At 45.5% G+C, this 21231-nt stretch overlaps 1 protein-coding gene across 1 annotated transcript in view; it reads right to left on the reverse strand.

Annotated features, from left to right (window-relative positions):
- LOC139276840 (E3 ubiquitin-protein ligase RNF123) overlaps positions 1-21231 on the reverse strand; it is a 413881-nt gene that overhangs the window by 389340 nt on the left and 3310 nt on the right. The window contains exons 2-4 of the mRNA XM_070894838.1: positions 19968-20081; positions 13435-13519; positions 1947-2029 (exon numbers count right to left, since the gene is read on the reverse strand). Coding sequence (XP_070750939.1) covers positions 1947-2029; positions 13435-13519; positions 19968-20058 — 259 coding nt within the window. The 5' untranslated portion in view covers positions 20059-20081. The remainder of the gene's footprint in view (positions 1-1946; positions 2030-13434; positions 13520-19967; positions 20082-21231) is intronic.

Consider the following 21231-nt stretch of genomic DNA (forward strand, 5'->3'; position numbering starts at 1 on the left):
GAGCCCTCTCAGTATCTTACAAGTTTCAATAAGATCGCCTCTCATTCTTCTAAACTCCAGTGAGTAAAGGCCAACCTACTCAATCTTTCTTCATAAGTCAAACCCCCTCATCTCAGGAATCAACCGAGTGAACCTTCTCTGAACTGCCTCCAATGCAAGTATATCCCTCCTTAAATACGGAGACCAAAACTGTATACAGCACTCCAGGTGTGGCCTCACCAATACCCTGTACAGTTGTAGCAGGACTTCTCTGCTTTTATACTCCACCCTCCCTTGCAATAAAGACCAACATTACATTGGCCTTCCTGATTACTTGCTGTACTTGCATACTAACTTTTTGTGTTTCAGGCACAAGGACCCCCAGGTCCCTCTGTACCGCAGCACTTTGTAATCTCTCTCTATTTAAATAAGAATTTGCTTTTTTATTTTTCCTGCCAAAGTGGATAACCTCACACTTTCCCATATTATACTCCATCTGCAAAATGTTTTCCCACTCACTTAGCTTGTCTATATCCCTTTGCAAATTCTTTGTGTCCTCCTCACAACCTGCTTGCCCACCCATCTTTGTATCATCAGCAAACTTGGCAACATTACACTCGGTCCCTTCATCCAAGTCATTAATATAGATTGTAAATAGTTGAGGCCACAGCACCGTTCCCTGTGGCACCCCACTAGCTTGGTCAAAGAGGTAGACTTTAAGGAGCATTTTAAAAGGAGGAGAGGAGAGAGAGAGAGAGAGAGAGGCTGAGAGGTATAGGGAGGAAATTCCAGAGCTTGGGGTCTAGGCAGCTGAAGGCATGGCCGCCTATGGTGGAGCGATTAAAATTGGAAATGCGCAAGAGGTGTGTAGAGATCTCAGAGGGTTGTAGGGCTGGAGGAGGTTACAGAGATAGGGAGGACCTAGGCCATAGAGGGATTTGAAAACCAGGATGAGAATTTTAAAATCGAGGCATTAGTGGACCAGGAGCCAATGTGGGTCAGCGATCACTAGGGTAATGGGTGAAATGAGATTTGTGCAAATTAGAAAACAAGCAGCAGAGTTTTCGTTGAGCTTGAGTTTATGGAAGGTGGAAGATGAGCGGCCGGCCAGGAGAGCATTGGAATAGTCGAATCTAAGGGTAACACCAGCATGGATGAGGATGTTGGCAGCAGGGGCAGAGACGGGCGACAGGTGGAAGTAGGCAGTCTTGGTGATGGAGCAGATATGGGATCGGAGCTTGGCTCAGGGTCAAATACAACACCAAGATTGCGAACGGTCTGGTTCAGCCTTAGACAGTGGTCACAAGGAGGAATTGAGTCAGTGGCTAGGGACCGAAGGCAATTGCTTCGGTCTTCCCAATATTTAATTGGAGGAAATTTCTGCTCATCTGATATTGGCTGTCGGACAAGCAGTGTGACAATTTAGAGACAGTGGAGGAATCGCGAGAGGTGGTGGTAAGGTAGAGCTGGGTGGCGTCAACGTACATGTGGAAACTGACGCTGTGTTTTCAGAAGATGTCGCCGAGGGGCAACATGTAGATGAGAAATAGGAGGGGGCCAAGGATAGATCCTTGGGGGATACCAGAGGTAATGATGCAAGAGCGGGAAGAGAAGCCATTACAGGTGATTCTCTGGCTTCAAGGGGATAGATAGTAATGGAACCAGGCTAGTGCAGTCCCACCCAGCTGGACAACGGATGAGAGGCATTGGAGGGAAATGGTGTGGTCAACTGGGTCAAAGGCTGCAGACAGGTCATGTAGGATGAGGACAAGACATGCCCCCAGGACAGAACCATGATACATGACTAGGCTCTGCCGGACGTCAGCATTCAGAAGGACAAATGTCGTCCCCACCATATATGCCTCCATCTGGAGCTCCACCCCCCCACCCAAACAAGTACAAGGCAATAGTCCCAATGCACATTTCAATCCGTTTGCAGATTCATTCATTATTTCCACATGTCCAACCTTTGTCGTCTGCCTCACTGTTCAGTCCCTCAGACAGTAGCCGATCCAAATGTTCATTCAGATTCTGAAAGTTCAACGGCTTCCTGAAACAAACGTACAACAACACACAGCCATAACCATGAAAGTATACATTTCTTCGAGCTTAAGCTGGACGACAGAACAAGTGTGTAACATTAAAGCACATCTTCAGCTTCCCTTTCTTACCTATGTGGAACTGATCTCATTATGAAGAGAAGGGAAAGAGCTACAATTAACCTCAGAGTCCCAGGGCGTCAGAGAAGTTCACAGACTTGAGGTTGGGACAGGATTGTGATGGTGAACTGTTTGTTGGCTCACCATAGAGTGACGTGCACACAGAGAATATTACCGCAGCATAAGACAGCGCCTGGAGAGAACGGGCTGGGGGGAGGGGGGTGGAGAGGAAGCTTTCAAAATGGAAACAGCAGTTTAATTCCAATTCTACAAAGTACAATTCAGATATATAAAACCTACGAGATATAATCGCTGGTCACTCCATACCTAAAACCAAATGCTGCTACATTTGATTATTGGAGATGCCAAATATAACCAAGTGCAACGTAAAGCATGAAATTGCAAACAATGAAAGTAAGTCCGAAAGAGTGAAAGTAACACAATGTGGAACAGCCCGAGAGTGAGCGAGATCAAGCCGGAGGGAGATAAGACAGACTATGCGGCACAAAAATAATTAAGGAGTAGGAATCAAACAGAGACACAATTTCTGGAAGAGTTAGCATTTTTTCTTGTCCACTAATTGACCTCCAATTTTGCATTACATAGAAGAGTCTACAGCATAGAAACAGGCCATACGACCCAACTAGTCTATGCTCCATCCACCCCTCTTCAACCAACCCAATCAGCATATCCCTCTATTCCCTTCTCACTCATGTGCTTATCTAGCTTCCCCTTAAATGCATCTATAATACAGGTGCAACGTCCAGAATCCAGAATCCTCGAGACAAAGGCCAATTCCGCATTTTTCCGGACTTTGGATCGTCTTTCTGACATCACTAATCCGGAAACACCCAAGCACAGGCCTGCCGCCAAGGAGCTGTTCGGGCGGGGCCCCGCCACAGAGGAGCTGTTCGGGCGGGGCCGGTGAGGAGGCCCTGAGGTAAGGGCAGTGGCGGCGAGGCAAGGCCCGAGGTCAGGCAGCAGCGGGACCCAGTGGTCGACAGGGTTGGCGGGTCCGGATTCCGGAATATTTTACCGATTCCGGACCAGCCTGTCACTGATCGGTCAGGAGTCCGGATTCCAGAACTCCGGATTTTGGACGCTGTATCTGTATTCACCTCGACACTCCCTGTGGTAGCGAGTTCCACATTCTCACCACTCTCTGGATGAAGAAGTTTCTCTTGAATTCCCTCTTGGATTTATTAGTGACTATCTTATATTTATGACCACTAATTTTGGACTCCCCCACAAGTGGAAACATTTTTCTCTACATCTACTCTGTCAAACAATTTCATAATCTTGAAGACCTCTATCAAATCACCCCTCAGCCTTCTCTTCATCAGCATTACAGAGGAAGTATATCCCAGAATCGAGCCATGGACAAAATGGCAGATTGAAAACCAACTGTGATAATAAACTGTGATAGATCCTTGGGGATACCAGAGGTAATGATGCAAGAGCGGGAAGAGAAGCCATTGCAGGTGATTCTCTGGCTTCGAGGGGATAGATAGTAATGGAACCAGGCTAGTGCAGTAGAGGGAGATGGTGTGGTCAACCGGGTCAAAGGCTGCAAATGGGTCGTGTAGGATGATAATAAAGCAAGTCACAAAAGGCATTAGCTAGTGAGAAGGGGAGTATAAAGTTCTGGAATGTAGAGCGAATAAACAAGCTAGAATGCAACTCAAAATCTTTCAGAGCAAGAGCAAGACATAATAACTCAAGCTGCAGCCAAGCACTCCAAACTGAGCCCATTGTTCCCAATACAGGAATAGCCTCAGCGAGAAATCATCTTCCTGTGATTTTAACATGTTTTGGGCTTCTCTATGAGGAACAATAAGCATTTTATTCCAAATTGTTTACTTGCTGGGGGTTTCTTACATGGTTATCTTTAAATCGGTAAATGTTTAGGTAGCTGAAAATTAAACCAAGACTGTAGCTCGGACCAACTTCACAAAACAATTTGATTTGTTCACATTTAATGGATGAGATAGTTGATGGGTAATTTAACAGATAAGTCCTCATTTCAGCACTCACTACTTTTATCCAACAGACTTATGATGTTGAGCTGTGATGCCTTTGAAAGGCTCAACAAAACAGGCACATGCTCACAAGACTATCTGTAGGCTAGATATTATATATTGTCTGGTCATCATCATAGGCAGTCCCTTGGAATCAAGGAAGACATGCTTCCACTCTTAGAACAGCCCAATACGAGAGCCACAGTCCCTGTCACAGGTGGGACAAACAATCGTGGGTGGGACTGGTTTGCCGCACGTTCTTTCCGCTGCCTGCGCTTGGTTTCTGTATGCTCTCGGTAATGAGATTCAAGGAGCTCAGCGCCCTCCCGGATGCACTTCCTCCACTTAGGGCGGTCTTTGGCCAGGGACTCCCAGGTGTCAGTAGGGATGTTGCACTTTATCAGGGAGGCTTTGAGGGTGTCATTGTAACGTTTCCTCTGCCCACCTTTGGCTCATTTGCCGTGAAGAAGCTCCGAGTAGAGCGCTTGCTTTGGGAGTCTCGTGTCCGGCATGCGGACAATGTGGCCTGCCCAGCGGAGCTGATCAAATGTGGTCAGTGCTTCAATGCTGGGGATGTTGGCCTGGATGAGGACGCTAATGTTGGTGTGTCTGCCCTCCCAGGGGATTTATAGGATCGTGCGGAGGCATCGTTGGTGATATTTCTCCAACGACTTGAGGTGTCTGCTATACATGGTCCATGTCTCTGAGCCATACACGAGGGCGGGTATTACTACAGCCCTGTCGACCATGAGCTTGGTGGTAGATTTGAGGGCCTATTCTTCAAACACTCTTTTCCTCAGGCGGTCGAAGGCTGCGCTGGCACACTGGAGGTGGTGTTGAATCCCCTCATCATGTCCCTCAAACAGCGACAGACCATAAAGCCCACTGTGTGCTCCCAGCCCTAACTCAATGCTCCAATCCAATTATTCCCAATCCCCCATTCCCTCCTACAGACCAATGCTAGACTCCACATCCCGATTTCCTCTGCACGCCAAGCCCCACTCCAACCCCACCTGACTCCCATCCCCATCCTCTCTAGTATCTCCCAGGCAGCCCCTTCCCACCGAAGTCCAGTATTCCAGAGCTCTGGGTGTTGGCAGCTGAAGGCATGGCCTCCAATGGTGCAGCAAAATTGAGGATGCTCAAGGGGTCAGAATTGGAGGAGCACAAAGATCTCGAAGGTTTGTCGGGCTGAAGAAGGTTACAGAGATAAGGAGGGATTTGAAGACAACAATGAGAATTTTTTTTTTTTAAATCGAGGCGTTGCCAGACTGGAATCCAATGTAGGTCAGTGAGCACAGCCAGCAACAATCAAAGAGATAGAGAGCACAACCAGTAAAAAATGAAAGACAAAGAGAAAAAGAATGAATTGGAGAAAAGGAATGAAGAGCAGTTACAAGGAAGGCGATTTGTACACACACAACGCTACAAGAAGTGTCTTAGTGGCCCCAACTACTGTAAACAGTGGTAAAAAGGTATTTGTTGAATATACCTGATATTAGTATATCTCTTATTTTAGTGGATATCAAGACCCACATCTGAACCTTTATTAAAGCCTCAATTTGACAGCACAGTTAAAGCAAGGTAAGGATTGGCAGTGCAATCTTTCTGGAACACATTTGCAGCATCAGGGCTGTGTAAACTGAGCTGTCTTATCTGGTTGTACTGCCAGGCTATTATTAGTGATTGCCGACTCACACAAGGTTAGATGCAGCTACATGGAGAAGGCGGGGGGGGGGCGGCCAACCAGCTCTCTGCAGGCCTTGAAGGCAAGCATACAAGGATACCCTTACAAGCTTTCGAAGACAACCACATAATGCATACGTACAGCGAGTAACAGGAGCTTATATGTCCTGACACAGAGTGCTCTTCATATCAAACAGGCCGCCAGCAACGTAACTATGGAGTATCAGATTTACGTTGGGGAATGTTGGCTCCACATTTGTATCATGACACACTGAATGGCATATACAGTGTTCCGAAATAAGCTCACAACAAGTGCTTACAGCGGTTTAAGATCAAGCTCTTTCCCAGGTTGATCGGTAACAAGTCTGCCTCTACCGACTACGGTTTAGATTCCCCGAGACCAGCATGTCTCTTTTACGCTGCCCTCCCACGCTGAGTCATGCTGGGTTACAGTTCATTGCCCAAGCGGCCATACTACACATGCAAGTTGAGGCTGCAGATATCGGCTGGCGGTTCAAGCACTGCCGAACCCGATCCTGCTCTCACCCGTTGTCCACCCACACACTCGCCAGCATGGTACTGCAAAACAAGCATGGGCAGGAACCGTGGCCAATCTTTCTCATCCCGAGCCCAGAGGTGGGTGTAATATATGCACCTGTGAGTATGCTTACAGGTTTGTTAATTGGTTTATTGTGTCAGGTTTTAGTGTCCCCCTCCCCTTTTAATCGGGGGGCACTTGATTTAATTGTTTATTTTGTCTTGCAACGAAAAGAGTTGTAGAGCTGTTGAAGCCTCACAACTTGAGCTGCCTCCGGGAAATCTCCTTTGTGCCTTTCAGTTCTGCACGGAGGGGATTCCTGTACACTGCTCTTACACACCCTCCATTTTGCCATCCTCGTCTGCCTACGTAGGAGCCCTCCCTTTATCTATTGGGGACTTGGCCTGGAGGGTGTTGCACAGGGTAGTCCTGTGCAATAAGTTGTTGTCGGTTCACGAACTCCCAGACGGCCTGCATTTTCTGTGGTCTGGAGGAATCCGTGTCCCAGGTTTATATAAAATGTGTGAGGTTGCAGCCCCTCTTCTTATTTGAAAGGGCTGCTTCTCGATTTCTGGTTGCACTTCAGTCCCAAGCTTCTGATCTTTGCACACTGGGTGCGGAGAAGAGCGGGCAGGTCAGAGGGCTTCCTCGTAGGACTGCTCCTGGGTCTGGCCAAGGTGACCATTAACAGGTCCACATGGCGGGCAGTCAAGGGGGTCATTCAGCCCGACTGCCTGCCTCTCTCCGTGGTTATATTCGAGCTTGGGTGTCCTTGGAGATGGAGCACATGATGTCTATAGGTACGCTCGCGGCCTTCTGCGAGAGGTGAGGGAAGGACTGGAGTGCATCATCACTCCGGGCAAGCAAATTTTAATTTGATGTAAGCTCTCTTTAATGTTTTATTTGGAAATTTATGGGTTCTAGTGCCCCTATAATATCGGGGCACTCAACTTTATCTGTTTATTTTAAAATAATCGTAGAGCTGTCAAGTTGGGAGTGGCTTAGCCAGTCACGTGATGTTCATAAGTCTCAATAAAACCCCAGCCGTTGGGTTCGGGGAAATCCACGAAGAGACAGGTGGATGAACTCGTAATGTGTAGTGTGATTATTAGCAAAAGGTTTAACAAACCAACTAATTCTTAACAACAATGTGTTGCTATGAATTCTTAAGCAAAGAACCCACGAAGCAAATACATTACAAAATAACGCCAAAGATGGGATTACTTCATGAAGAAATGTTTGATGGAATTTCCCTTTATAAGGGGGCAAATGCAAGTGGAGCACAGCGAGGAGATATACCAGCAGCGTGGTTCCAGAATGAGAGTCTGGTACTACCATTTTTTTTGAGAGTACTGAACAGTGTTGAACTGACAAATAGAGCTTGTGGAAAGCAATTCAATATTATTGAGTGTGATTAATGGCTATTAAGCTAAGAAGGCAATATGGATGTGACAACGAGTTATGTCAGTAATTTGGGAGCCTTTGACAAGAATAAAAAATCGTTTAGATGCTACAGTGAAAGATTGCTAATGTTTTATTTAGCGCGAACGACATCAATGGAGTCTCAGCTGGTGTGGCTGATTCGCAATTAAACAATCAAGCCGTGCACGAGAAGATGAAAGCAATTCTGTCAGTCATGATTGGTGCAAAGAATTATGGTATCTTAGTGAATTTGTTAACCGAGAAAGATATTGGAGAATCATTTTGATCCACAGCTTTTAGAAATAGCGGAGAGCTATAAGTTCACAATGAGAAACCAAAAACCTGATGAAACCAAGAGTGAATACATTGTTGCCATAAGAAAATTATCTCTACACTAATTTTGGTGAATTCCTGGATAGGGCTCTTCGAGATAAATTTGTATGTGGACTAACGGATGAACGCATCCAATCAAAATTGTTAGGTATGGATGATCTCTCTCACTCTCTCTCTCGAGAAAACTTGTAAGATAGCCACCTGCATGGAGATGGCAGAGAAAAATATTAAGGAATTTCACCCATTACCGGCAGTAGTAGCAGTTCACAGGCTGTAGAAATGCAGAACAGGGTGAGCCCGAGTCGGAGGGAGAGTTACGAAACCAAGGAGAATAGATGTCATAGGTATAATGGCAACCATACCGCACAACAGTGTTGGTTCAAGTGGGCAAGATGCTACTGGTGCCAAGTAAGGGGATACATTGCAGCCACATGTAAATCCAAGGGCAGGCCCAACGATAATCAAAGATGTCACTGGGTGGAAAACGATCAGAACAGTGAAGATTTTGGTGTATATGCAGTGAAGGGCAAGGCATTACATTCCTTGTGTCAGGATTTCAGAACGTTAGTACCGATGAATAAATCGATGGATTATAATGACAATACATACAGTGGCTGATTGCTCAATAATGAGTCAAGATGTGTATTATAAGAATTTCAGGGGCATACCACTAAAAGCGAGCCCAGCAGAGCTGAAAACATATTCAGGGGAAAAACAGCAGATGCTTGGACAAATGGAGTATAATACAATACCAGGGCAACAAGCAACATATTATAGCCAAATACGTCAATCAGCCGACACTTATGGACAAAGATTGGCTAAGAGTGCATCATTTGGATTGGTACAGCGTCGAGGACAGAAATGGTTCAATCTCGGCTTGATACTCTGCTGGAGAAATATACTAATATGTTTGAGGGCTCATACGAGGGCATCAAAGGGTACAATGCACATATTCGGATTAGGTCGGATGTCAAACCTATTTTTTGTAGACCAAAGCCGGTACCATATGCATTAAAATTGGCTGGCTAACAGAAAGCAGAGAGTCGGGATAAATGGCTCCTTTTCGGGTTGGAAACTGGTGGTTAGTGGTGTGCCACAGGGATCGGTGCTGGGACCACAACTGTTTACAATATACATAGATGACCTGGAAGAGGGGACAGAGTGTAGTGTAACAAAATTTGCAGATGACAAAGATTAGTGGGAAAGCGTGTTGTGTAGAGGACACAGAGAGGCTGCAAAGAGATTTAGATAGGTTAAGCGAATGGGCTAAGGTTTGGCAGATGGAATACAATGTCGGAAAGTGTGAGGCCATCCACCTTGGGGAAAAAAAACAGTAAAAGGGAATATTATTTGAATGGGGAGAAATTACAACATGCTGAGGTGCAGAGGGACCTGGGGGTCCTTGTGCATGAAACCCAAAAATTTAGTTTGCAGGTGCAGCAGGTAATCAGGAAGGCGAATGGAATGTTGGCCTTCATTGCGAGAGGGATGGAGTACAAAAGCAGGGAGGTCCTTCTGCAACTGTATAGGGTATTGTTGAGGCCGCACCTGGAGTACTGCATACAGTTTTGGTCACCTTACTTAAGGAAGGATATACTAGCTTTGGAGGGGGTACAGAGACGATTCACGAGGCTGATTCCGGAGATGAGGGGGTTATCTCATGATGATAGATTGAGTAGACTGGGTCTTTACTCGTTGGGAGTTCAGAAGGATGAGGGGTGATCTTATAGAAACATTTAAAATAATGAAAGGGATAGACAAGAATTAGGAACAGGAGTAGGCCATCTAGCCCCTCGAGCCTGCTCCGCCATTCAACAAGATCATGGCTGATCTGGCCGTGGACTCAGCTCCACTTACCCGCCCGCTCCCCATAACCCTTGATTCCCTTATTGGTTAAAAATCTTATCTATCTGTGACTTGAATACATTCAATGATCTAGCCTCAACTGCTTCCTTGGGCAGAGAGGCAGAGAGGCAGAGAGGTTGTTTCCATTGGTCGGGGAGACTAGAACTAGGGGGCACAGCCTCAAAATACGGGGGAGCCAATTTAAAACAGAGTTGAGAAGCAATTTCTTCTCCCAGAGGGTTGTGAATCTGTGGAATTACGTTACTGAATTACGATCCTTTTTAGCCATGGTCCAATATTATGCTCGTTTTCTTCCTGAGCTAACAACAGTTCTCGCACTACTCCATTAGTTATTGAAGAAAGGGGTGCGTTGGACATGGAACAAGGAACAACAGAATGAATACGACAAAGACAAGCGATGCTTCAGCAGTCGTGCTTTTCTTGTCCATTATAATCTGACTCGTGAACTAAGACTAACATGTGATGCCTCTGGGTATGGTGTGGGAGCAGTGATCAGCCATGTTATTAATGATGGGCAGAAAAAAAGTTTCCTTTTCATCACATACACTCAAGAAAAATGAACAAAATTATGCACAGATTGAGAAAGAGGCTTTGGCAATTATTTTTGGTATTAAAAAGTTTCACCAGTTTCTTTTGGGACACCAATTCACGCTAATAACTGATCACAAACCGTTATTAGCTATCCTAGGCCCAAAGGCAGCAATTCCATCTATGATGGCTTCCAGGATGCAAAGGTAGGATATTTTATTGTCCCAGTACGATTACAAAAATCGAGAATCGCACTTCGAAGCACAATGCAGTGGTGGATGCTCTTTCAAGGTTGCCTCATGAAGATTCTGAAATTGGCCACAAACAGTCAATCTTCACTCTAAATGTCATTGATGAGGACTTTCCGGTCACCGCCTGTTGTTGCAGAGCACACACAGAAAGATGCCACGTTACAGCAGGCCTATGAGCACACCCTGCGAGGGTGGTCTGACGCATTTAGTTGAGGGGATGAAGCCCTTTTATTGTCGGCACGAATTATCATGTGAGCAGGGATGTTTAAAATGGGGCCCGAGAGTAGTCATTCCCAGTGCATATGGGCCAAAGTTTTGACGGAACTTCATGGTGAGCATACTGGCATCGTAGGCATGAAAGCAGTGACCCGAAGTTTTGTTTATTGGCCTGGGTTGGATAAAGACTTAGAAGTATTAGTAAGTAATTGTACAATCTGTCAAGACTGCAGGGCCATGCCAGCTAAAATGCCGCTGCAAATATAGATTTAGCCAGCAAGACCATTCCAGATTGATTTTTGCGAGGGGCAACAATAATTTTCTGGTTCTAATCGATAGCCATTCAAAATGGCTGGAAACAGCATATGGGGTCATCTACAACTACAGAGCGTACATTGGATGAATTGCGGGATATTTTTTGCATGCTATGGCCTGCCCAAAGAAATGGTGTCAGATAATGGGCTGCAATTTCGGTTCATGCAATTTGCAAACTTTGCCAGACACAACGGTATCAAACACACATTGGTAGCACCACATCGTCCTGCTTCAAATGATACAGCTGAAAGGTCGGTCAGGATTGTCAAGGAGGTTTTGTGGAAACCGACTGGATCATTGGTGAGCATGAAGCACAGGTTAGCAAATTTTCTTTTTAAATACAGAACCACGCCCCATTCTACAACGATACACCGCTGCTGAATTACTGATGAAGCACAGGCTGAGGACGCATCTAGTTTATTGCAACCGAACTTGTCTGATAAGGTAGAGAAGGCACAATCGGTGCAGAAACATCATCATTCCAGTACTAAAGAGCGGTGCTTTTAGGAGGGCGATCGGATCAGATTTCTCAGTCCGTCAAAAAGGGAAAGTCCACGCAAATGGGATATTGGTTCAATTATTCGGGTATGTGGCACCAAGCAGTACTTGGTCAAAATTGGTGAATACATCAGGAAGGTTCACTTGGATCAAATGTTACTAGCGAGTGATGCACCTTCGGTACCACAAGTGATGATTATGAGCCTGACTTGGACGATGATTAGAGTCAGTTGGCAGGTCCAAGTACTTCAATGGACACAACAGTCACAATGTCCATATCCACACTGACTCAGATGCAGCCAACTGAAGGCGGTTCTGTGAGTATGAGATAATCACGCAGAGACTCTGTATCTTCCCGAGGGGTTGTGGGGTGGGGGGGGGGGGGGTAGTTGGGGTTCAGTTGAGAAGAACAACAAGGAAACACAACCCAACTAAATAGGATTTTGACAACTGGGAATATAAAAATCTTAGCAAGAAAGCCAACACGAGGATGGTGCAAAGGTCCCAAGGAAACTGAAGAAGACACAGGTAGATAGAGGTCAGGGATCCAGGGCTACACACCCTGAAAACAGAAATTCCCCAAGGCGGTCTCCGGAGTCAAATAAGAATATAGAAAACGGGCGTAGCCAGCCAACTGCAAAGAAATGGAGGTCGGAGCAGGAGGAAGCTAAAAGCTTGCAACGAGATACTTGGGCTCAATTTGTAAAATTGTAACCATGGTAAGTAATCTTTTGAAATATTGTATAAATACCTTGCTTCCAAAAAAAAAGGAACCAGTGAGTATGCACCTGTGAGTATGTTCACACAGGTTTGTTGAGCTGGTGAGTTGGGAGTGGCTTAGCCAGTCACGTGATGTTCACAGGATTCAATAAAACCCCAGCTAGTTGGGTTCGGGAGATCCACGATGAGGCAGGTGGTTGTGAGCCTGGTGGATGAACTGGTAATGTGTAGTGTGATTGTTAAACCTTTGCTAATAAACCAACTAGTTCTTAATAGCAATGTGTTGCTATGAATTCTTAAGCAAAGAACCCATTAAGCAAATACATTACAGTGGGGAGACCAACCATGGCACCATATCAAATGGTTTTCTAATAATAGAAATATTGGTAGTGCTTTTGCAGCTATCACTATAGGTCTTGGCTAGGAACGGGTGTTTGAATTGCTTCGCTGTTTCAATATTTTCACTGAAAAGTGTCCCCGAAATCTGTGCTGATGCACAAGGCTGATCAATTTCAATAAAATAACCATTATTTTTACTATTACAGAAAGCTATCTGGTGTTCATAATTATTCCTAAATATCTTAACTTCAAGTATGGTAGCGAGCACTGATCGATTTTAATGCCCAACTGGGCTCCAGCACTTCTGCTCTGATCAGCTCTCCTGATCCCAACAGTAATAACCAGGTGGGATATGGTGGAGTACAATACTAAACAGCCCAGACTACGGAGTACACAATCACCTGTTCAGAGGAGATTTTAACACAGCCTTCAACACTCAGTAACTTGGGACTGCAAAACAGAGCCAGAGGAGAGGTGTTCATAGGTGTATGTGGCATTGTACATCTACATACCTCACTGAGGTAGGTGAAACAGTCAATAGATGCACTTTATTAAACGGGGTGTACCTGGATGTAGCAGCAAGCTGTGTGTTCTCCGAGCTGGGGAAGGCATGGTAGAGGTAGTTGCTGAGGAGTTTGTCATTCACAAAACCTGCATGAACAAAAATCAGAACAGTGTGGAGTCAAGGCACAGTCTCCTGGATTGAAAAAACACCGAATAGTTTCGCTACTAAAACACATGGAGATTCAAGCAGCTTCATTTCTATTGTGGTCTTTGCACACACTCCTGAATGCACTTGGTTGAAATGCAGTCACGCATTGCGAACCATTCTCCCGCACCCACATCATGCTGTGTAAGAAACAATGGAACAGGAGTGGGCCATTCAGTCCCACCAGCCTCTTCATAGCGAGGGGATTTGAGTATAGGAGCAGGGAGGTCTTACTGCAGTTGTACAGGGCCTTGGTGAGGCTTCACCTGGAATAGTGTGTTCAGTTTTGGTCTCCTAATCAATCAGAGGAAGGACATGCTTGCTATTGAGGGAGTGCAGCAAAGGTTCATCAGACTGAGACCCAGGATGGCAGGACTGACATATGAGGAAAGACTGGATCGGCTAGGCTTATACTCACTGGAATTTAGAAGAATGAGGGGAGATCTCACAGAAACTTATAAAATTCTGATGGGATTGGACAGGTTAGATGCAGGTAGAATGTTCCCGATGTTGGGGAAGTCCAGAACCAGGGGTCACAGTCAAAAGATAAGGGGTAAGCCATATAGGATCGAGATAGGAGAAACTTTTTCACCCAGAGAGTTGTGAACCTGTGGAGTTCTCTGCCACAGAAAGTTGGTGAGTCCAGTTCATTGGACATATTCAAAAAAGAGTTAGATATGGCCCTCACAGCTAATGGAATCAAGGGGTATGGAGAGGCAGGGGTGGGGTACTGAGGTTGCATGATCAGCCATGATCATATTGAATGGTGGTGCAGGCTCAAAGGGCCGAATGGCCTGCTCCTGCACCTATTTTCTATGTTTCTATGCTCCATCATTCAATTAGATCATGGCTGATTTGCCATTTACCTGCCTTTGCTCAATATCCCAATACCCTTACCTAACAAAAATCCACTGATCTCAGTGCTGAAAGCTCCAATTGACCCCCAGCATCCACAGCCGTTTGGGTTGAAAGTTGCAGATTTTCACTGCCCACTGTGAAAAAGTGTTTCCTGAATGGGCAGGCTCTAATTTTATGATTGTGTCCTCTTGTTCCTGATTCCCCCATCAAAGAAAATTGCTTCTCTTTATCTACCATATTGAATCCATTTAACATTTTAAACACCTCGATCAGAGGTGTATCAAGCCATAGGTGCTAGCAGCCCTCCAGTACCTCGTCCAAGTACCTACCTTTACGTAGAAGCCTTAGCGAGAAGCACCAGGCTGTTCAATCATAAAGCCAGCACAGCCAACACCAATTCTGCCCTCATCTGATCTGTACTCTTTCCAACTTCAGTCACTGCACAGCAACCAGAGGCTGAATCTTGACCCCTCTCTAGCCCAAGGGAAGCCAAGTATACCACCCATACTACCAGCTGAGATCAGCTAACTGAGCACAGCATGAGGATTAAACCTGGTGTCACAATGATCTGTGGGACACCATATCACACTAGACAATGTTTTCAATCACTAAGACATCAAGAGAGGTATGAAGCACCTCTCAGCACTGCCTGTGGATTCAGTAGTAAGAAAGTGACTTCGACAAATTCATCAGATCACAAGCAGATGCCATGATTATGGCTGTTACTTAAATGGTACATTACAGCATATTCTCACCACTAATTGTTGCAGGGGCACAGAGCACTATATCCCCAGCACGCGAGTCAGTGGGACATTGCATACATTTGCCTCTGCAACTCTCTCAATGTTTAGTTGATCTTAGCCACACAGCTAATGGGAGCTGGTCGAAGATCAGCACAGATGAAAGGTGGCACTCAGTCCTGCTAGATCATCCTTCCCTTGCAACCTACAGTCCCCCCACCATTGCTTCCAACTGCCGCCTGAATGGCTCTCCGTTTTTGCCTTCACTCATAAGAACATAATAGGAGCAGGAGTAGGCCATACTGCCCCTCGAGCCTGCTCCGCCATTTAATACAATCATGGCTGATCCGATCATGGACTCAGGTCCACTTCCCTGCCGCTCTCCATAACCCCTTAATCCTTTATCGGTTAAGAAACTGTCTATCACTGTCTTAAATGTATTCAATGTCCCAGCTTCCACAGCTCTCTGAGGCAGCGAATTCCACAGATTTACAACCCACTGAGAGAAGAAATTCCTCCTCATCTCAGTTTTAAATGGGCAGCCCCTTATTCTAAGATTATGCCCCCTAGTTCTAGTCTCCCCTATCAGTGGAAACAACCTCGCTGCATCCACCTTGTCAATCCCCCTCATAATCTTATACGTTTCGATAAGATCACCTTTCATTCTTCTGAATTCCAATAAGTAGAGGCCCAACCTCCTCAACCTTTCCTCATAAGTCAACCCCCTCATCTCCAGAATCAACCTTGTGAACCTTCTCTGAACTGCCTCCAAAGCAAGCATATCCTTACTGCACGCAGTATTCCAGGCTTGGCCTCACCAATACCCTGTACAACTGTAGCAAGACGTCCCTGCCTTTATATTCCATCCCCTTTGCAATAAAGGCCAAGATTCCATTGGCCTTCCTGATCACTTGCTGTACCTGCATACTATGCTTTTGTGTGTCAGCACTTTGCAATTTTTCTCCATTTAAATAATAACTTGCTCTTTGATTTTTTTCTGCCAAAGTGCATGACCTCACACTTTCCAACATTGTACTCCTGCTGCCAAATTTTTGCCCACTCACTTAGCCTGTCTATGTCCTTTTGCAGATTTTTTGTGTCCTCCTCACATTGCTTTTCTTCCCATCTTTGTATCGTCAGCAAACTTGGCTACGTTACACTCGGTCCTTTCTTCCAAGTCATTAATATAGATTGTAAATAGTTGAGGTCCCAACACTGATCCCTGCAGCACCCCACTAGTTACTGGTTGCCAACCCGTGAATGAACCAATTATTCCGACTCTCTGTTTTCTGTTAGTTAGCCAATCCTCTATCCATGCTAATATATTACCCCCAACCCCGTGAACTTTTATCTTGTGCAGTAACCTTTTATGTGGCACCTTGTCAAATGCCTTCTGGAAGTCCAAATACACCACATTCACTGGTTCCCCTTTATCCACCTTATTTGTTACATCCTCAAAGAATTCCAGCAAATTTGTCAAATATGACTTCCCCGTCATAAATCCATGCTGACCCTGCCTGACTGAATTTTGCTTTTCCAAATGTCCTGCTGCTGCTTCTTTAATAATGAACTTCAACATTTTCCCAACCACAGATGTTAGGCTAACTGGTCTATAGTTTCCTGCTTTTTAACTGCCTCCTTTTTTTAAAAATAGGGGCGTTACATTTGCAGTTTTCCAATCTGCTGGGACCTCCCCAGAATCCAGGGAATTTTGGTAAATTACAACCAATGCATCCACTACCCCTGCCGCTACTTCTCTTAAGACCCTAGGATGCAAGCCATCAGGTCCAGGGGATTTATCCGCATTTAGTCCCATTATCTTACTCAGCACCACCTCCTTTGTGTTAAGTTCCTCCCCCCCTATAGCCCCTTGACTATCCACTGTTGGAATATTGTTAGTGTCCTCGATCATAAAGACTGTTACAAAATATTTGTTCAGAGTTTCTGCCATCTCCATGTTCCCCATTACTAATTCCCCGGTCTCGTCCTCCAAGGGACCAACACTTACTTTAGCCACTTTTCCTTTTTATATACCTATAGAAATTCTTGCCATCTGTTTTTATATTGTGTGCTACTTTACTTTCATAGTCTATCTTCCCTTTCTTAATCATTTTTTTTAGTCATTCTTTGCTGGCTTTTAAAAGCTTCCCAATCTTCTGTCCTCCCACTAGTTTTGGCCCTTTGTATGGCCTTGTTTTTAATTGGATACCATCCTTTATTTCTTCAATTAGCCACGGGTGGCTATCTTTTCTTTTACACCTTTTTCTCCTCACTGGAATATATTTTTCTTGAGTTGTGAAATTTCTCCTTAAATGTAACCCACTGTTCATGAACCATCCTACACTTTAAATCTATTTTCCCAGTCCACTTTGGCCAACTCTTCCCTCATAGTCTCCTTTATTTAAGCTTAGTACGCTGGCTTGAGATCCAACTTTCTCACCCTCCTCAAAATTTGAAATTCAATCATGTTATGATCACTCATTCCAAGGGGATCCTTTACTCCCCTCCTTGAAGACTAATCAAGTACCAATCAGTGTGTGTGAAGCGGTGCTTCCTGGCTCCGGTCCTGAACTGGCGTTTACCTGTTTCACCATTGTCCCCTTGCTTCGCCATTGCAGTCTAACTTGAAAGGAGCCAGGCATTTCCCCCGAGGTGAGGAATTCCAGAGGGAGAGTCACCACTGGTATGTAACGCAGAAAGAATCAAGAACAATGAGGGAGGAGAAAAAACAGAAATATACCTTAAAAAAAAAAGAGCACCATCACCCTCAGAAACGGAAAGGAAAACTCTCATTTGAATGTAACCAGAACCATAGTCTGACTTCAGTCAGCCACAATGAGATTCTTACCCATGGAGAATTCACTGAACTGGTCAATACAGTGCTGCTAATTGATTGGAGCCATTGGGTATAATGAGATAAATATCGGCGCCATTTTACTTGACCATAATTGATCAAATATTACACTCAAGTTACAGAAACGGACTCGGGGCGCAATAAAGTAATTGGATAATTAGAATACACCGTCAGCCATGTCTGTAATCCTCCTGGTAATATCCCACCCCTCAACCTCAATCAATATGTGAACTGAAACCAAATAATCACAATTACAGACAAGGGCTGGTATTCCCTGATATTGAACAGTCAAATTAAACTTTGCATGAACATCAATGCTTCAGCAGCACTCGCGTGGTCTACCTCTTGACTCTTGGCTTCTACACTCCTGCCTGGTGATGGGGATTTTAAATGTCTGTAAAGAAGGAAAGACAACTGCAGTGCCACTGCAAGACAGAAACTGGTGGCAGGCTTTGAACAACAAGGATAACCCACCGAGACTTCAAGCTCCAAGTGTTGCCTGAGCCACTGAACAATATCTTGCCTATATCCGATAGACTTCTAGCTAATATATACTGTAAATTAGTCCGTACAGCCAATATATATATATTAAAAAATGTGTAAAATATATTAAGATTCCTTTGTGTGTAAGCATTTTCTGCTGACAAATTTCACTCAGCTGTGATTTTTGAGCTCACTTTTTACATCAAACATTTGTCATTGACCGTGCCAGTTATAATGGTACAGGTAATTCCCTATGTAAATAAGTCCAACCACAAGGAGGAATTGCAACTCCACTACATTCTGTACTCTCAAACACGCTGTAGGTAAAGCCACAGGAGATCCAAGAGTACTGTGTTCAATAATTAGTGCATATCAAGAGATTCGGGGGCAACACCGTCGAGAACAAGCCAGCAGCCTCAACGCAATCTAACTCCAATCACAATTCAACTGGAGAGGACGGAGTAATTTCCCGTAACAGGAGGTTCCCTCAAGTGTGATTCTAATCCCACTTCCTTATGAGGGGATGATGGAACATGAGAGATTCATTCAACTGCCACGCAGTTTGGCTCTAATCCCAGTTAAATCCAGGAATAATCAAGATGACACAGATACGGGATCAGGCATGGATTCTGCTCACACTGATGGAACAGGGCCATCACCCCAACCAGTGGCCTTCTCCCAAGCAAAGATGGTGATTTAAAAAAAAGACTTGCTTTAATATAGCACCTTTCACAACTTCAGGATGTCCCAAAGCGCTTTACAGCCAACGAAGTACTTTTGGAGTGTAGTCACTGTTGTATTGTGGGAAACACGGCAGCCAATTTCCAGACAGCAAGATCCCACAAACAGCAATGTGTTAATGACCCAGATAATCTATTTTAGTGATGGTGCTCAAGGGATAAATATTGGACAGCACACCAGGGAGAACTCCCCTGCTCTTCATCGAATAGTGCCATGGGATCTTTTCTGTCTACCTGGGAGGGAAGGCAGGGCCTCAGTTTAACGTCTCATCCAAAAGAGGACACCTCTGACAACGCAGTACTCCCTCAGTACTCTACTGACCTGTCAGCCTAGATTATGTGGAGCGAGACTGTCAGCGCTGAGCCAGGGAATCTGGTAGCGCCGAGACTCATTCATTCATAAAGGATTCCAATGGGCCAACTTTTTTCCCCACTTATAAAGAAACACACCCAGCCAGCTAAATTCCAATGACCTTGAACTGAAATGGGAAGAAAATTCCCTTTCCCATCCTAGCAGTCTCATGTGACTGAGTAGTCACCATCCAGACTGCAGTCATCTGAATGTCTGAATCTCCTTTCCTTCATGTTTATCAAAGAAGGTATTTTTCTCTCCAACTCTAGCGATATTAATAGAGGTGGGATATTTACGCACGCATTCCAATTAGCATCACTTTGACTGTTTCAACCTTGTGTACTGCCAGTTGATCTAACATACCTGTGACCTTTGGCTTTTCTGTGTCAGAGGTCAGCCGATAACTTTTCCTGGAGTAGGACGAGCTGCTACCTTTAGACGTCATTTTCCACATCGGTCTCTCTATGACTTGCAAACCTGTGCGTGAATAAATTTAGCATGAGCAACAACTTCAGTATTCCCACTCCATGTTTAAGATGGGTGCAATCATCTAGCATTCAGGGGGAGTGTGAGCTTAGCACGTGGCTCAGGGATATGAACCATAAAGCTATTTTAAAGAGCAATGTATCCTTTGACCCCTTCATTGGCTCGTCGCCGAGAACATGCAGAAACCAAGCGCAGGCAGCAGAAAGAGCGAGCGGCAAACCAGTCCCACCCTCCCTTACCCTCGACGACTGACTGTCTGTCCCACCTGTGACAGGGACTGTGGTTCTCGTATTGAACTGTTCAGCCACCTAAGAACTCATGCTAAGAGTGGAAGTAAGTCTTCCTCGATTGCGAGGGACTGTCTATGGTGATACATTGGCAATGGGGACACTAAGAATCAAACATCTATCCAACTGTGAATTGGCAAAAGTGAAAATACAACACAGCAAGTGAAAACAATAAATATTCCAGAAATATTCAACTGCTGAACTAGAAGAGAATTGTAGGCACTGGATGTCTGTGATTCCCTCAGTTAGATGTGGAAGCCAGTCCAAATTCAGTTGGGATGAGATGGAACCAAAGGACTCAAAGGATCCAATTCTTTCAGACATGACAGACAAGGATAGAAGTGCACGTACTCACAAAGCAGGAGGAGAGGGGGTGATTCGCTAGTCCAGGGGGGGGGGGAAGGGATTCTCCAGTCTGGGGGTGGGGGGGGGAGATGATGATTCCCCAGTCCAGGGGGTGATTCCCCAGTCCAGGAGGAGGGGGGGGTGATTCCCCAGTCCGGAGGGGGTCAGGGGATGGGGAGATTCCCCAGTCCGGGAGGAGGGGGGGGGGGGGGGGGGAGGGGGTGATTCCCCAGTCCAGGAGGGGGGAGTGGTGTGATTCCCCAGTCCAGGAGGGGGGGGGGGGGGGGAGGGGGTGATTCCCCAGTCCAGGAGGGGGGGGGGGGAGGTTATGATTCTCCAGTCCGGGGGGGGGGGGGGGGTTTGGGGAGATTCCCCAGTCCGGGGGAGTGGGGGGAGATTCCCCAGTCCGGGGGAGTGGAGTGGGGGGGGGGGGGGAGAGAGATTCCCCAGTCCGGGGGAGGGGGGGAGATTCCCCAGTCCGGGGGGGGGGGGGGGGGATTCCCCAGTCC

Source organism: Pristiophorus japonicus, chromosome 12 (genome assembly GCF_044704955.1).
Source record: "Pristiophorus japonicus isolate sPriJap1 chromosome 12, sPriJap1.hap1, whole genome shotgun sequence".
Taxonomy (NCBI): domain Eukaryota; kingdom Metazoa; phylum Chordata; class Chondrichthyes; family Pristiophoridae; genus Pristiophorus; species Pristiophorus japonicus.